Here is a 16,740-nt window from a genome sequence, read left to right as displayed (position 1 = left end):
CCTGTAATCCTAAGTATCTCTTATCAATGTCTAATTATATGCAGTAATGCTGGATGGACAAATAATTCTCTAAATATGTCAAAGAAACAAATAGAGATTTAAAATAAAAATTAGTTAGGAATGGCGATATGGTAGAGTAGAAAAAAGCACGGGTTGTGGAGTCACAGTATGTAGGTCCATTGATCCCAATTACCGATGTGATACCAGGTAAGATACCTAACCTCCCTGAGCTTCAGATTCCTCAACTACAAAATGAAAAGATTGGACTGGTAGCCTTTATAAGGCCTTCTGGCCATAGAGCCAAATCTATAATAGTATGAAGTATCTTACACTGAGGACATCAAATAGCACTTCAAAATGGATATGAAACAAAAGTTACAAAATTTCAAATCCATGTGCTACATTAGTTTTTAAGAATGTCCAAATTAGGGAATATCCCAAAGGATCATAGCTATAGGCTTCCCAGAAACCTGACTTTATCAGTACCTGAGAGGCTGTGATATTGATCTGGTATGTTGTCTCAGTTCCTCCAATCCACTGAAATCAAAAGCAGATGTTTACATATTACTAAAGCGTAAGGGAGAATTGTTTTACTTCCTTATAAAAATATATGATCAGACAGTTAAATGTTATCCTCATGAAGTCCACCAGTGAAAATATAAAACTGGCAGAGAGGAGTTTTTAAAAAACAACTTTACATAAGAAGCTTGCTTTTTTTAAATGTTTATTTCTCCCAGATCTGGTTTTCAATATTGCTAATGTTGTTTTAAATTGGCTATTTGACTCCACAAATAGAACCCTGCTATGACCCTAATTCAAAGAATCTTCTATAACTTTTTATCCAAAAGTAAAGAAAAATTTCTAATAAAGAAGGGGAAGTGAAAAATTTAAAACAAGTGCAGCTTCCCTCAGAAACTCCCTAGCAAAACAAATATTTTAAAAAGGCTACCAGATGAAGCAAGGATCAATAAAATGAAAGGGAAATAGTAGTAATCTTCTCCATCCAGGCCAGGACTATACAGGAAGATGATCCGTGGGCAATGGGAAGCCCAGAATCAGTTCAGTTTCCATCAAACAAGGCTTACTTAGCCCTGGGTTGTCCAAATTATAGCAATAAACAAAGCCACAGTCTGTTAAGTAACTGTCCAGAGAGACAGAAATGGGGCAAAGATGCCCTGGAGTCATCATGCTCTCCAATATTTGATATATTGTTGAGACCTATTAAGACAACAGCAGGAAATATAACCAACTACAGATAGGTCACTGTACAAGAAAAAGTATGCAAGAGAGACTAGCACCTGTATTAAGACAAGGGATTCAAGTGCAAAAGACAAAGATTCAGAGAGAATGGAGGTCTTGCTTCCAATACTGGGCACAACTGTCTGACACAGGCCATGGCTGTGGAAGATGGTGTAAGGAAAAGGACCAAGAATTCTCTACTCCATCTAGAATTGTGGTAGGGTAGCAGCAGGAGCAGCAGTATTCAGACTATACACAAAAGTCTACAAGACCAGGGTCCAGCAAACCCATCCAAGAAGAAAAGAAAGGGAAGAATCTGGCTTTGACACAGTGTCACAAATCTCCAAGAAAGATATACCTCAAATCTAATTTATAGTATTTAATAGGATAGAAAAAAAGAATTCAAATGTCAAAGAATCAAATCAGGATCATACAAGATAATGCTAAAAATATTCTAAGTAAAAAAATACTGGAAAACAATTACCCCAAAAGGCAAAATGAAAAGATTTCAATCCAAGAATAATTTATCTGGAAAAATGGAAGTATTACTTTACAGGGAAACAAAATGAATCTTGAACAGAATAGAGAACTTTCAAATAGTCCTATAAAAATACCAGAAGCTGAATAAAACTGCAGAAATGAAAACACAAGTGTCAAGAGAAATCTTGACAGGTAAATGATGTTCAATTGTTTCAGTTGCATGACTGCAGTTGGGTGTTTTCTTGGCAAAGATACTAGAGTCTGTGTCATTTTGTCATTTCCTTCTCCAGTTCATTTTACATATGACAAAACTGAGGCAAATATGATTAAGTGACTCAAAAAATAAAAACAGCTAGTTAATGTTTGAAACTAGATTTGAACTCCCAACTCCAAGCCCAGCACCATAGTCACGACACTATTCAATTGACAAATACATGAAAGTAATTTCAAAGATTTTAATCATGACAAAATATTTAATTTAAATTTTAACAGGGGGAGAAGAAACAAACAACTCTCCAAAAGTGTCTTTTGGAGTCACAAAAGAAATAAAGACAAGATCTCAAAAGTTGCTAATGTATCATGGGAAAAATTTTGAATTCAACCATTTGAGGTCAAAATTCAGTACTTTTATCACCAAATACACAAGATCCCTTGACAAAGGAGTATCACTACTCAGCACAGAAGACAGAAAGAACTCCTATATAATAAAAAAAAAAAAGTTACTAGAAACAGGTTTGTTGTCATAAAGAATTGGAAACAAAGTGGATGCTAATAAATGTGTACATGTGCTCGCACATATGTATGTAATAGAACAGCATCATGCCTTAAGAAATTACAAAAGCAATAGCTTCCAAGAAAATCTAGAAGACTTGGGGAAGGAAACAAGTATTTATATAGTGCCTCTATATGACAGGTATTGTGCTAATAAGCACTTTAAAAATTATTTCATTTGATCCTCATAGTAACCCTGTGAGATAAATGTCGTTACAGTCTCATTTTACAGATATGGAAACTGAGGCAGGAAGAAGTTAAAGTGCCTTGCTCATGCTCATAATAGTAGTGAGAGTCTGAGGCTGGATTTGAATTCAGGTATTCCTAACTCTGGGCCCAGCATTCATTCAATCCATTGCTTCAACAGTTGCCCCAAGATGTAAGAAATGATACAGACTGAAGCAAGGTGGAACTAGGAGAATAATATAACAACTACAATGGTGTAAAGTACAACTGTAAAATACTCAAGAATTTTGATAAATGAAATTAGCACTTATGATTTTAGAGTACTTTCCATCTCCTAGCATAGAGAGAATAGACTAAAATACAGAATGATATATATATTTCAGCACAACCAATGTAAATTTTTGTTTTGCTTGACCATATTTTTTTATTATGAGAGGACTTAATTTGAGGGGAGAGAAAAAAAAAGAAAATAAAAAAAAAACAAAAGAATATCAATATAACATTTCAAAATACACAGAAAACAGCAAAATGAAGTTCAGTAGTTCAGTAGAAACACAGATGAGCAGAATAGTTTAGTATTTTTTAAATTTAATTTATATTTTTAAAAAACTGTAGACAATAAACCCACCATTCAATATACAATTTTGTTTTTCTGTAATTTCCAGCATAATGAAATGTCATTTGTTATTGTTATACTGTCAGCTTGTTTAATTGACAATCAAAAAGAAAATGTAAACTAAAAGAAGAAAGATTGACTCAATACTATAAAGAGTTGTATTATAGTTTCATAGAACTTCCCATCCCCCAAAAAACTGATTTTATGGAAAAATTGGAAAGAAAACAGATTCTCAAGAAAACAAGACCAATTTCTGAGTACTAAAAAACTAATATAAGACATGAAGATCAGTGCAATTGATTTTGCTTTTTTGCTTTAGTTTATTTTCATTTTATTTTTTAGTTTATTTTCCAAAATTGTACACATATTAACTATATAAATATATTAAATATAGAAATAACTATATATGTATATGCAAAACATATATGGATAGATGTGTTCCAATTTAAGCCATGTAGAAGAACAGCTCAAAGAAAAGCATAGTTAGTTAAAAAAAAAAAAGGTAGTAAATAAAAATCAACTTATGATTAGAAAATTAATACAAGGCTGTTTTTATTCTGGCTGTGAATTATGCTGGTAGCTTGAAGGCAGAAATTAATTACTGGGTTGTTATGTAGAGTTTACCATCCTATTTCAGGAAATTTGTCATTGCTCTTCCTTTGTGTCTTAAACTAGCAGCAAAGAGTATCTCACAAATCATAGATCTGATATAACCAAAAGCCAACTTTAGGTTTGATACCTTTTTACCAGGGAACTTTTTAGTGCAGTTCCATTGTCAACATAATATTTAGTGACTAAAGTTTTCTGTTCCTATAGCAAAGATGTAATTCCTCTGGCAGTTAATGAAACAGCAATCAAAAAGTATTTAATAAGTGCCTGCTATGCATAAGGTACTTTGAGACGGGTATTGCAGATACAAACACAAACTTGAATGTCTTTAACTTCATTGAACTTATATTCAATCAAAGAAAACAGCATATTTACAAATAAATATATGTATACACACATACTATGCATATGATATTTATCTATATATATATTAATTTTAAAATTTTAAATTTTCTAATTGTAGTATGTAGTCATATGTAGTCATTTGGAAGAGGGGGAACTAGCAGCTGAGGAGAAAAAGAAAGGCTTCATGTTGAAAGTGGTGCTTGAATAAAGTTTTAAAGGAAATAAGAGTTTAAAGGGCTGAGATAAAGAGTACACATTCTGAGAAATAATAATAGTAAGTACAAAAGTGTGGAGATGGAGGATGTAATATGATGTTTAAATAATAGCAAGAAGACAGGTTGAGATGTATACTAGAGTGCAGGAAGGGGAATACTATAATAAAGTTGGAAAAGTAGACTGGAGTCAGACTGTGAAGAAATTTAAAAGGGAGGTGTTTATATTTGGTGCTAGAGGCTCTAAGAAGCCATTAGTGCTTAATGAGCAGGTGAGTTTCACCTGCACTTTTGGAAAATCACTTTGGAAGCTACATGGAAGAAATGGAAGGGGGAGACCAATTAGGAGGTCACTGCAATAATGTAAGTGATACATGATGAGGGCCAAGAATAGAGTGGAGGAAAATATAATGAGTTCTGTTTTAGACATGTGTAAGTAGAGATGAAATAACCAATGTTTAATGAAATAACTATCTTTAAGTGGAGATGAAATAGCCAATAGGAAAATAAAGATGTGTAACTGGAACTCAAAAGAGATTAAGGTCAGGTATAATGATTCGGGAGTCATTGAGGTAACAAGAAAATCCATGGGAATTAATGAGGTGTAGAGAGAGAAGAGGACCCAAGACAGCACGTACAGCAAAGCAGGATGTGAAAATCCCCTGATTCTGAAAAATCCTCCCTAAAATCTAGCAGGCACTCAAATAATCATCCTATCTCTCTGCTCTATTTCATAGCCAAACTTAAAAAAGAAGCTGTGGACAGAGTATGTTCCACTTCCTCTTCTCTGTCCTTCACTTCTCTGCCCTTTGCAATCTAATGGCCCCTTTCCTTTTTTAAATGAAAATCTTCATTGCAAACTTCATTGCAAACCTAATGAGTTCTTCTTAATCTTCATCCTTCTAACATAACTCTCGTCCTGATGTTCTCTACTCTCTGCTTATTCTTCATTCTCCTCTCAGCTGATCATTTCTCAAGTCTCCCTTGCTGATATCACTCTAAGTGAGTGTCCAGGATAAGTGACCTCATCATCTTCTAGGTGGGCTGCTCTCTCTTGGTTCTGATTTTACTTTTCTGACCACTTCTTCATGACCATTACCCACATCATTCCCTTGGTTGTCACCACATAAGACAGAAAAATGGAGATCTCTTGAAGAGATTTATAAAATTTCTTTCTGCATTAATTGCTTCCATCTTTCCTCATTCAAATATTTTTTAAATTAATGTTAGATTTAAAGTCTAGAGCACAGAAATCAGGTTCAATTAGGAAAGCTTTAAAGTAACTTGATATTACTCGGAAGCAGAAATTAAGCTGGGGAGGAATGAAGGAGGGCTTGGCAGCAAACAGAAGGGAACAGTGTTGTATCCTCATTTTAGCAAAATGTAGTTACACAAATATCTTAAGTTAATTGTTGTCTATAACATGAAGAAGTGAATGAATTCAAAGTGAAAAATAAAGAAATTTTAAATATTGGTAGTGGACTAGATTATATAAGGGACGTATGGAAAAGAGATCAAACTGTGTGTGTGTGTGTGTGTGTGTGTGTGTGTGTGTGTGTGGACAAAGGAAACTGATTCTGAATTAAATACATGCAGAGCCAATCCAAACAACTTACCTAAGAACACTAGCTGTTGAAGAGCGTGGCTGTCTTTGATTTTTTAAGGCACGAAGTTTGTCTCCCTGTGTCATGGCGGTTTTGATTTCCAAATCTACATCATCATCGGTACTCCCCTGGAAAAATTTTTGAAAAGTCTAAGATTGGTATAACAGCTATCCACAGTAATTTTGCTTTTTTTACAATGCTCTCTAATACAACAATAAAGTCCCCCCCCAAAGTCATAAATCATGTGTATGTTTATTACCAGGACATATAAACATCAAATTCAAAAGCAGAGAGATACTCATCTGTGTGTAGAGGGGAAAGAATACAGAAAATAGAATTTAGAAGATCAGGGTTGAAGTTTCATTTCTTACACTTAGGTTTGCTGAATTTTGGACAGTATGAAGATGAGATGCCTATAGAACATTCAGTTTGAAATATCATTCTCCATCCTACTCTTTATTCCATCCTTTGAAGAACTCTTTTTAAAAATCCTAAGTTCCCTAAGCATTCACATCTATCTTGTTAGAGAGTTCCCCATTCTTCATTGGATTTGTTTCTCTATCATCAAAATTTCATTCTTGAAAACTAAACATACATCTAGGATGATAACTTCCTCATGGCATTATTATAGGTCCACATATATAAGAATAATGAATAGACAGATGACTACAAAGCAGGAAGGTTTTTAACCTGGAGTCCACAAACCTGGTTATTGACTATTTTGGTAACTTTATTCTAATTAATTAGTTCCTTTGTAATCCTATGAATTTTTATAGATGTATAAAAATTATTCTTACAAGGCATCTATAAAACAAAAGAAGCTGAAGAATTTCTTCTCTAAAGGATCTGATAAGGAAATTCCCCTCTATCAATGGTCACTATCTCTTCTGCAACTGAGAGAGTTGGATTTAAGTTGAGTGACTTGTCCAGGATCATACAGTTAGCACATAGCACAGGCAGAACCTGAACCCAGGTCTTCTTCTGGATCGTCTTAATGGTCCAGTGACACTTTAGCCCCCCTATACCATACTGACTTTCATTCAGGACATAAGTCAGTTTAAAACTTAGATGCATTAATTAATCAAACGCATCTTTATGATGGAAATTAAGCCAAATAAACTATAACATCAAATATAAATCTGGGCACTGAAAGTAATGGAAGAAAAAACCATAGAAATATAAAGAAATAATATGTGAAATTTTTTAAAAAAGAAGAAAAGAACAAGATATCTGAGCCATCAGTGACATGGATATGACTTTTTAATGGAAAGAACAGTGATTTGGGATTCTCATCCCAGCTCTTGCCACTAACTTGCTTTGTGACCTAAAAAAAATAAGCCATTTCTGCAGATTCTCAGTTTCATTTGTGAAACAGGGGATTTATCTAGATGCTCCCTAAAGTCGCTTTCAGCTTCACTATCCTGTGGTCATTAGAATATAAGCAAAAAGCCTTATAAGACATGGGAATAAAAAATAAATTCATTATTATCATGTCAATAACTTGCTTGGAACAATATGTGTAAAGGGGGGAAAATAAGAAGAAACAATCTGGGGAAAGGGAACAAGAAAGTGTTACTGAAAAAGAAAACAAACATAAATGCATTTACAGAAATATCACATTCACATGTAAATACTTCTTTGAGAATAAAACACTGTACACCAAACACCTCTAGAGGGTTTTAAAAATAAGAGTAACATTCTGTTCTTAGATGAAATAGTTAATAAACTTAATGTCTGAAAACAGGGAGCTGAACCAAATTATCTCTAAATATGCCCTTTATTTCCATTATTATACACTATTAAGAAGAGTTTCAAAAACAGTTAAGAATCTCCAGCATGATTTAAAGATAAATGCTGAAGAATTTATTAAGATATTAAATAAGATTTTCAAGAAAGAAATGCTTTCACAACAGTTTTTATTTTGTTGGTACAAACGATCCAAAATTCCACCCTCTGAAAAGTGATTTCCTCTTGGTCTTCACAATAACAGTTTCTTTCTTGACACTTTATAAATATAGTAGGCCTTTTAATATGTTGATAACTCAACTCCCCTTCCTTTCCTTAGATAGAGATTGGCTTTATACCAAAAATTGTTTTATATAAAACTGTTATATCAAAGTTTTAACATAATTTAAATGACTGAACACTAATAAAAAAATCTTTACATATAAACAACACTTAAAAGATCCTTAACATCTGTCACTATGTGAATGCTGCTGAGATGAATTTTACAATATAAAAAAGAAAAAGTTGTATAAGTATTCTCAGAAGAACAAAAAAAGTATTCTCAGAACCACAAAAATTGGGACAAAACTTTTTCGTGGCCATTCATTCAATAAGTGCTATTAAGCATCAAATGTGGCAGACACTGGAGATACAAAGAAAAAAAGGTTTTTTCTCATTATTCTTAAGGAACTTCTGTTTTCTTGGTCAGAAAGTAACCTCTACACAGATTATGTATAAAAGTTATTCCAAATAATGTCAATTCAGAGGAAGAAAGGAGAAGAAAAGGGAGGAAGGGGGAGATCACTAACAAGTATGGAGATGAGAAAAATCCTCTTACAGAAGACAGCCTTTGAGCATAGCAGAGAAATAAAAGCGTACCAGGGAGCAAGAAAAGAAGCAACCAATGAACTTACTCCATTTAAAGAGTAAATCCTAAGAGTGAAAATCCTGAAGCTTATACCAGTGGAGTAAGCAACAGGTCTTCACTAAGCTGTAATAGCAATTGGTCAAATGAAATGTTGTTTCAAACTATCAAGGGTTCTAAGATTCCCATATGTTTGTTTGTACTATGCCACATAACCATAACCATAATGTCATCCTAAATTTCCATCTTCTCTCTTGAGTGATGTCCAGTTTTAAACACCACACACAACACTGCTGAATTTCTACATATGTAATTTTACTTACAATAAGTGCTAGTTTATAATGACTTTTATTTGTTTTCACAGTTCCTCCTCCTCTATTTGGGCAATTATAATAGTCACTTATAAAAGCAAAACACTTTTTTTCTAATAAGAGTAGAGGAAAGAAGAAAACAGGGAGAAGGAAGAGAAAAAGATGACAGGGAGCTAAAGGGTACAACAAAAAAGAGGTCATTTTAATAGATGTGCAATTAATTATTCAGATACTTTACATTCTATTAATATTGTACCAATCCCTTGTCTAGTTATAAATTGATCTTCTACAAAAATAAAATATATTTTTTAAAAATAGAAGCTTGGTGAACTTGGAGTCCTCAAAAAAGAGGAAAACTAATTTCTTAATTTCCAGAAATTAATTTAATGCAACTTGTGATTTAGAAAGTTGAACATTACTACTTCACACTAAGTGTTTTTCTCAATCACTGAAAAAATTCACTTGTATTTTCAGATGTTTTTACTCCTAACTATATAGTTTTACCATGTATTCCATGATGCAGTGACACTGGTAATCTCCTTTTTATCTCTTCCACAAGACATGCCAACTCCTTTTAACTATGTATTTCCACTGGCATTCCCTCATATCTGGACCCTTCTCTTGCCTCATTCTGCATCTCTAGTTCCCTTCAACTCTTAGTTAAAATCCCATCTTCTAAAGGAAGCCTTTCTTGACCCCCTCTTAAAATTAGTGCCCTCCTTCTGGGATTATTCTCCAATATATTCTGTATATATCTTCTTTATACACAGTTTTTTTTTTCATGTTGTCTCTCCTCTTCAAGGACAGGGTGTCTTTTTTCCACATTTTTTGCCCTGTATCTACAATACTAAGCACAGTGTTGAGGAAAATAAATTTTAATGCTGTATTATTTGATTAAAATAAGTCCACACCATTCCTTTTTCTATAAAAGCCTCTATCTTAGTCTAGCTCAAAAGGAACTACTCATCCTTTTCCATCCTTCCCAAACCTTCTCAAACCCTTGATAATAAACTGATCAACTGACCAACAATCTGGTAGCCTTTTCTGAGAAAATTCATTACCAATATTCACTCTTCTTCTGGTCCAAAATAACTACAATACATTTACTACTCTATTTTGTTAATCCTTTGGATACATTACTTTTATCTCTAGTATGGATTTCTAACAGATTTCTAGCTAATAAAATGTGAATCTTCAATTTCTTTGTTGATCATTCCAGCTTGTATCATCTTAATATAAAAACCCTAAAGAAAATAGTTCATCTTTGTTTTGAGTATAAGGAGGCAGTCATGGACAAAGCTCTAGATGGGGAATCAGGAGACAAAGATTATAATCCTGCCTCTTCCACTAATTAGCAGTGTAATGTGAACCCACTTAATGTGTCTGGGATTTTAGTTTACTCATCTCTAAAATGAGAGAATGTAATGTAAGATCTCTAACATTCTTTGTTGTCCTTCGGACATTGAGTTGTATCCAATTCTTTGTGACTCCACAGACTAAAGCTCTTCTATCTTCTACTAGCTCTTCAAGTCTGTCCAAGTTCATATTCAATGTATCCATGATACTATTTCTTCATGTCATCCTCTACTACCATGACCTCTTCCTTTGCCTTCAAATTTCCCCAACATCAGGGTCTTTCCCAGTGAATCCCTTCTTATTATTATATAGCCAAAGTACATAAGCTTCAGCTTCAGTATTTGACCTTTCAGTGAATCGCATGAATTAATTTAAGTATTGATTGATTTGATCTCCTAATTGTCCAAGGAACAAAAGTCTTCCTCAGCACCACAATTTGAAAAACATCCATTCTGGAGTAGTCAGCTTTCCTTAGAATCCATACTCACAGCCATACATTGCTACTTGAAATAACATAACTTTATATGAGCATTTATTGGTAAAATGATTGTCTTCTGCTTTTATTACACTATCCAGATTTCCCATAACTTTCCTTCCAAGGAACAAGTGTCTTTTAATTTCATGGTTGCGGTTACCATCTGCAGTAAACTTCTCTGAATATAAAGTCTAACATTATTTCCATTTCTTCTTCTACTTGTCAGAAAGTGATGAGATCAGTTGACAAGATCTTAGGATTAGGGAATTTTTTTTAAGGGGGTTAAGCTTCAAACCAGCTTTTTATACTTTCCTCTTTAATTCTGATCAAGAGGCTTCTTAATTCTTCTTCACTTTCTGCCATCAGAAATCTAAGATTTAACATTCTATAAATCAATAATTGATACTCATTCTTCACGTGAGTCATGATCACTGATCAGGCATGCTATTAACTTCAATTTTACTCTGGGAATATAGTATAGAGAGAGGGTCTTTAAAAACATCACTTGTAGTTTATATTATGCTTTTAAATTTTTCCTCACCATCTATTTTAATTTCAACTTCCACCATTGCCAATTACAGAGTTTTAAAATTTGTGCTTTTGCCTCTTAATTTCCTCCTTTCAATATATTCCTTCTTTGTTTATATTCACAGAGGCAGCAAAGTGATGGAGGGAATGAAATGTGGGACTTAAAATAGAGAAGACATTTATTTGGATCCTGCCTCTGACACCTGTTAACTGTGTGGCTACAGACCAGTCACTTAACTTTTCTCAATCTCTATTTCCTCCTATACAAATAACAACAACTCACCTCATAGAATTGTTGTGAGGACCAAATGAAGTTATGTCTGTAAATCACTCTGTAAGTCATAAAGCTCTATGTAAATGATCTAGCAATCATTTACAGAATTACGTCATTTCCTATTCTTTGATTTCCTATTGCAGTTTCTGTTTAAAAAGACAGAGTATCTTTCCTGGTTTTAATTAAATAAATTAACTACTGAATTTCATCCACTAAAATCCAATGCTTTGAGACCCTAAGATTGTTATATTCATAAAATAGTAACAAAATATGAAAGAGAAGAGATATATAAATAGTCCTAGAGATGATTTACCTCTCCATATCTGTCCAACGTTTGTAATTTGGAATAGTTTCCACCAATTGACAGTTCATCCAAACTTGAGAGAATCTTGTTTATACTTCCTTCGCTAGATGGTCTGTTTTTCAGTTTGGAACGATAAATGTCTCCTTGAACCCACAATGATGCTTGTTTTCTGTTCACAGAAAAGAAAAGTAAACATTTTGAGAATAAAATGTAGTCCTTCAGAACTTTATTATCTGCTAACAAATGAGAAGCTATCAAGGTAAATAAATATTTATAAAAAGAAAACAAATTGAATGGACCATAATTAAATTCCTTAGATTTTGAGAAAATGTCACTTATGTTCTAAAAGCCAAATCTAACATTTTTCAAATAGTATACATTATAATATGGACACTTTTCAAATAATGAGATTGACAGATGCTTATACCACTACATTATTTCCATGGCTGTTGTGACTTTAAAGAGGTGGATATTTTGTGTAATGATCAAAGCAACCTCAATTTTAATCAGAATTTTCACTGACAAATGTATTATTAATCTGCGTTTAGATCCATCTTTCAAAATAACTATTGACCCCAAAAGAAAGACTAACAAGATTTAAAGATGATTTTTACTGCCCTCAAAGAAGAACCCTATTTCACAGGTACCAGATTGAAACATCTGAAAATACCAAAGATAGTGTTGTACTAGATAACTATACAGGCCCAGTCACCAATCATAAAGACTAAATATTTTGTCTTCAACTAGTTTTTTCCTTCAGGGGAAAATATATTCTCAAAGCTCTTTTATAAGATTTTTCTTAGGTGAATTGAAGACCACTATAATTGTTTTTTAAGATGAGGAGAACTTTGGAAGAATGATAATTTTGGATTAATACTTTGTCACATTCCCAAAAGTAAAGTTAATAAATTACTATAAAGAATCATGTTTGTTTATTTGTTTTTAATGGCCTATGGTTCATCATGAGGAATATCAATTCTTATGGCACTATCAGGAAGCAGATGCTAGCCCCTTTAAATCTAAAAACAATATGCTGACTTTCTGTTACTGGTATTGCTATTTTTAAGCATTAGGTAATGAAAACATTTTACTATCTTTTGAGTTGAAAGAGTCCTTAGAGATGATCTTAATTTTATTTTATTTTTTAAAAATTATTTATTTATTAAGCATTTCTCTCTCCTTCCCGTGCTCTGCCCTCATTGAACAATTTTTAAAATGAAAAATAAAACCCTTATAACAAATCCACATAGTTCAGTAAATAAATTTCCAGGTTATCCATGTCCAAAATTGCATGTCTTAACCTGCATCTTAAGTTCTTTTCTATCCACAAGAGGTGGATGGCAAATTTCATTGTGTAAAAATAGGAATTATTTCATTTTGTCATTTTTTCCCTCATGGTGCTCAGCACAGTGCTTATGTACTGTAGACACTTAGCAAAGACATGTTAAATTGAATTGAATGGTATGGATTAGTGTTGCCTGCATGAAAGATAATGTAAATCTATGAAAACAAGCAACACTTAGGGACTCTAATAATTACAAGGATCTTCATAATCCCAGAGGACTAATGATAAAGCATGTGTATACCTACCACCTAATGGAAAGGTGACAGATAGATTAAAGGTACAGAATGAGACATATTTTGACTGACTATGCATATTTGTTGAAAGTTTTTTTTTTCCCCCAATGGTAGGAAAAGAAAAAAGAAGTGAAATACTACATAATGTATGATTAGAAAATTGTACTTGCAAATAAACTAAAATCATAACACCAAAAACATATTTCTTTGTTCTCCTAACATAAAAGAATTTGCTTCTTCCACCTTCCATCTACCTCAGCAGGAGCAAGAGAGGATGGTGATGGGAGAAAGGGATGATTTCACACAATCTTGGTGAGTGAATTTAGTACACTTCTGAACTTAGAGAAAAGGTCAGCATCCGGATACATATATTAAAGAAACAAAGAGAATAATAATCCATTTATCAGAGATTAAGTGACTCCAAGCCATTTACAAAGTTCTCTGCCACAGTACCTGCCTCCCTGGCCTATTGGTGACTTCTGAATAAACAATAAAATGCTTGTTAATAATATTACTCTTCTCTCTTTATTCTACTTCTTCTTTACTATGATGATATCATAATTAACAACAGTAACAGACACTTAAATAGTGTTTTAAAAATTGCACAGTACTTTTTATATACTTTTATCCCATGAGAACTACAACAATTCTGTGAGCTAAGTGCTACAAATATTTACAGCTGAGGAAATTAAAGCTCAAAATGCTTATTCAGACCCGGACCTTCCTGCCTTCATGTTTCACAACCTAGCATGTCATATTGCTTCCTGCAATGTGTACCTACAGACTTGCTCTGATTCTTAACTCTATTCTCCAAATTGCTCTTGCAAACCCATGGCTCTTATTCAAACTTCAACCCAGTTTGTCTCAAGATCTCTGCCTGGGTCTCAGTTTCTTCATCTGTAATTCATAGGAAACAATAACTAAGAAAAGACTCTGAAACAAAACCTTCAGGTCCCTTCTAGTTCTAAATCCTATATTGAGGGGAAGGTGAAATAGCCAAAAGGCAAAAGAACAAAAGGCAGTAGAACATAATGAAGGATACTTCTGAATATTACTCTTAATAAATAATCTGTGGATCACAACATAGTATTTTCACTCTTTTTGTTGTTTGCTTGCATTTTGTTTTCTTTCTCATTTTTTTCTTTTTTGATCTGATTTTTCTTGTACAGCATGGTAATTGTAGAAATTATAGAATTGCACAAGTTTAGCATATATTGTATTACTTGCCATCTAGGGGAGAAGGGTGGGAAAAAAATTTGAAACACAAGGTTTTGCAAGAATAAATGTTGAAAATTATCCATGCATGTGTTTTGAAAATAAAAAGCTTTAATAAAAAATAATAATCAGTTCCCAGAAATTCAATCCTCATTATTATTCTTTTCTCTCCCTCTCCTCTCCCTTCCTCTCTTTTTCTCTCCTGGTATTTATTTTTTGATATGTCACATCACACGTGTATCACAATGTAGATTTAGACCTCTGGAGAGTTCTTAACATAAAGGAAGACACAATTTTCACGTCTTGCATGACAGATGGACATTCTGGAGTGAGGAGAGATTTGCTCTATACAACTCAGCTTTCAAAGGCCACCTTGTAACTTCTACTCAATGAAAATTAACACTGTTAGAACTTCTGTAAATTTTATTTATTCACTTCTTTAAGTTTAGAATCACAGGAACATAGATTTTAAACTGGAAGAGACCTTACAGATGATCTAATTCAATCTTGTTGATTCTCTTTTTGAATGTTGCTAACTATGACCAAGATATGAAAAGCCCCAATTTCAAAACTAGGAGGACAGTTTCTGAGGCAATCCAGTCCAAATCTAATTGACAATATTCCACATTTTCAATAAACAGTTATCCAAATTGTGCTTAACAGTATCCAGAGAGAAGGAATCATTACTTCATGAGTCAGCATAGTCTTCTTTTTGAAAGATCTAGCTTATCAGGAAGTTTTTACTTAAATTGACTCTAAATTTTCCTTTCTTAGAATATAACTTTTCTTCTTCCTGGAAACAGTGCTTTGAACTAGTCTAGGAAATCATAAGAAATGCATAAAAATACCTCTTTGTTTCTGGCACTCTGGACACTTGGTCTGTTTTCACTTTCTACCACTACCCACAGCTAAGTTACCCAGAACTCTTTATATCTACAAAATAACCATCTGTTTTCAACCCCAAGTTGAAGGGCAGGGGGGAAAGGGCCTAATAACCAGTAGAATCATACTTCTGAGGAAATTTGAAATCATCTAACCAAAACCCCTTTATTTCATAAATTTTAAAAAAATTGTTCCACCAAATACATAAACCAAATCCTCAACGGTTTTGATAGCTTTCCTTTGTACATGAATTGCTTTTTTAAAAAATCATATTCTTCATACCAATAAACAGAAATATGTAGGAGTAGAGAAAGGAAATTCTAAAAATTTCCTGAAAAATTCTCTTGAGCAAACTTTTCATTTTGTGGTTGGGATTTGGTTGTTTTGGGTTGTTTTCCCTGTTTAAAAAGCAAAATAAATAGAATAAAATATTCTGAGGATGAGTACTCCATATATAATTCAGCAAAAAGTATTCTGCTTGTAGTATATGCTGTTCAACAGGAATCACAAAACTAAATTACTAAGAGATATCAAAAGATATCATCATAAAAAACAAAACCAATCAAATGGGGGAAGTGGAACAGAAAAATTTTCTCACAGTAAAAAAACAATGTTTATTTTTTCTTGGTTACTTTGTGATATGGAAAGTCTATTAACCATCTGTAATAATTATTAAGTGAATATTTGTGTTCCTCCATTCTTTTACTGACATACCTGAAATCTGCGATTTAAAATTTTTAATCTTGCCTGGTTTTAAATCATTTGTGTTTATTTTTTTCTTAAAAAAAAAAAAAACCATTCCTATATTGATTAGTCAGTGAACAAGCATTTAGTTTGACTGGCAAGGAAATCCACGTTTCACTAAATTACTGACCTGAGAGAGAAGGGGAGAGCAAAATATTTAAATATTCTCCAAATCAAAATTTAATTTGGTTTAATTCCTTGGCTCAGAGTGAAAAGGTCTCTGCTGTTCATTTATTTTCCCACTACCTATTCATTCACCTATTGGGAGTCAAACAAAAACTCACATTTATATAACACATTAAGATTTATAAGACACTTTCCTCATAACATTCATACTATCCAAGCATCATGAATATGATACTTCAACATTTCCTTTCTTTCCAAATAGCTGCTTCAAAGTCTCGTGAGATTCTGACTTGTT

General features: G+C 33.0%; 1 protein-coding gene across 16 annotated transcripts in view; it reads right to left on the bottom strand.

Moving 5' to 3' along the window:
* CDC14A (cell division cycle 14A) overlaps positions 1–16,740 on the bottom strand; it is a 284,358-nt gene that overhangs the window by 93,172 nt on the left and 174,446 nt on the right. For 12 of the 16 annotated variants that reach the window (XR_004233993.1, XR_004233992.1, XM_031967153.1 and 9 more), the window contains 3 exons: positions 11,910–12,069; positions 6,075–6,190; positions 487–537 (listed from right to left, as the gene is read on the bottom strand). Coding sequence is in view for 14 of the 16 variants with exons in the window: in XM_031967153.1 (XP_031823013.1) it covers positions 487–537; positions 6,075–6,190; positions 11,910–12,069 (327 nt within the window). In the remaining 2 variants the exon portion in view is untranslated. The remainder of the gene's footprint in view (positions 1–486; positions 538–6,074; positions 6,191–11,909; positions 12,070–16,740) is intronic. The other 4 variants (XM_031967164.1, XM_031967162.1, XM_031967165.1 and 1 more) reach the window with 1 other exon arrangement.

The sequence above is a fragment of the Sarcophilus harrisii genome, chromosome 4, assembly GCF_902635505.1.
Source record: "Sarcophilus harrisii chromosome 4, mSarHar1.11, whole genome shotgun sequence".
In the NCBI taxonomy this organism is placed as follows: Eukaryota; Metazoa; Chordata; class Mammalia; order Dasyuromorphia; family Dasyuridae; genus Sarcophilus; species Sarcophilus harrisii.
The sequence above is the reverse complement of the archived record's forward strand: the minus strand, read 5'-3'. Positions and strand labels throughout refer to the sequence as shown.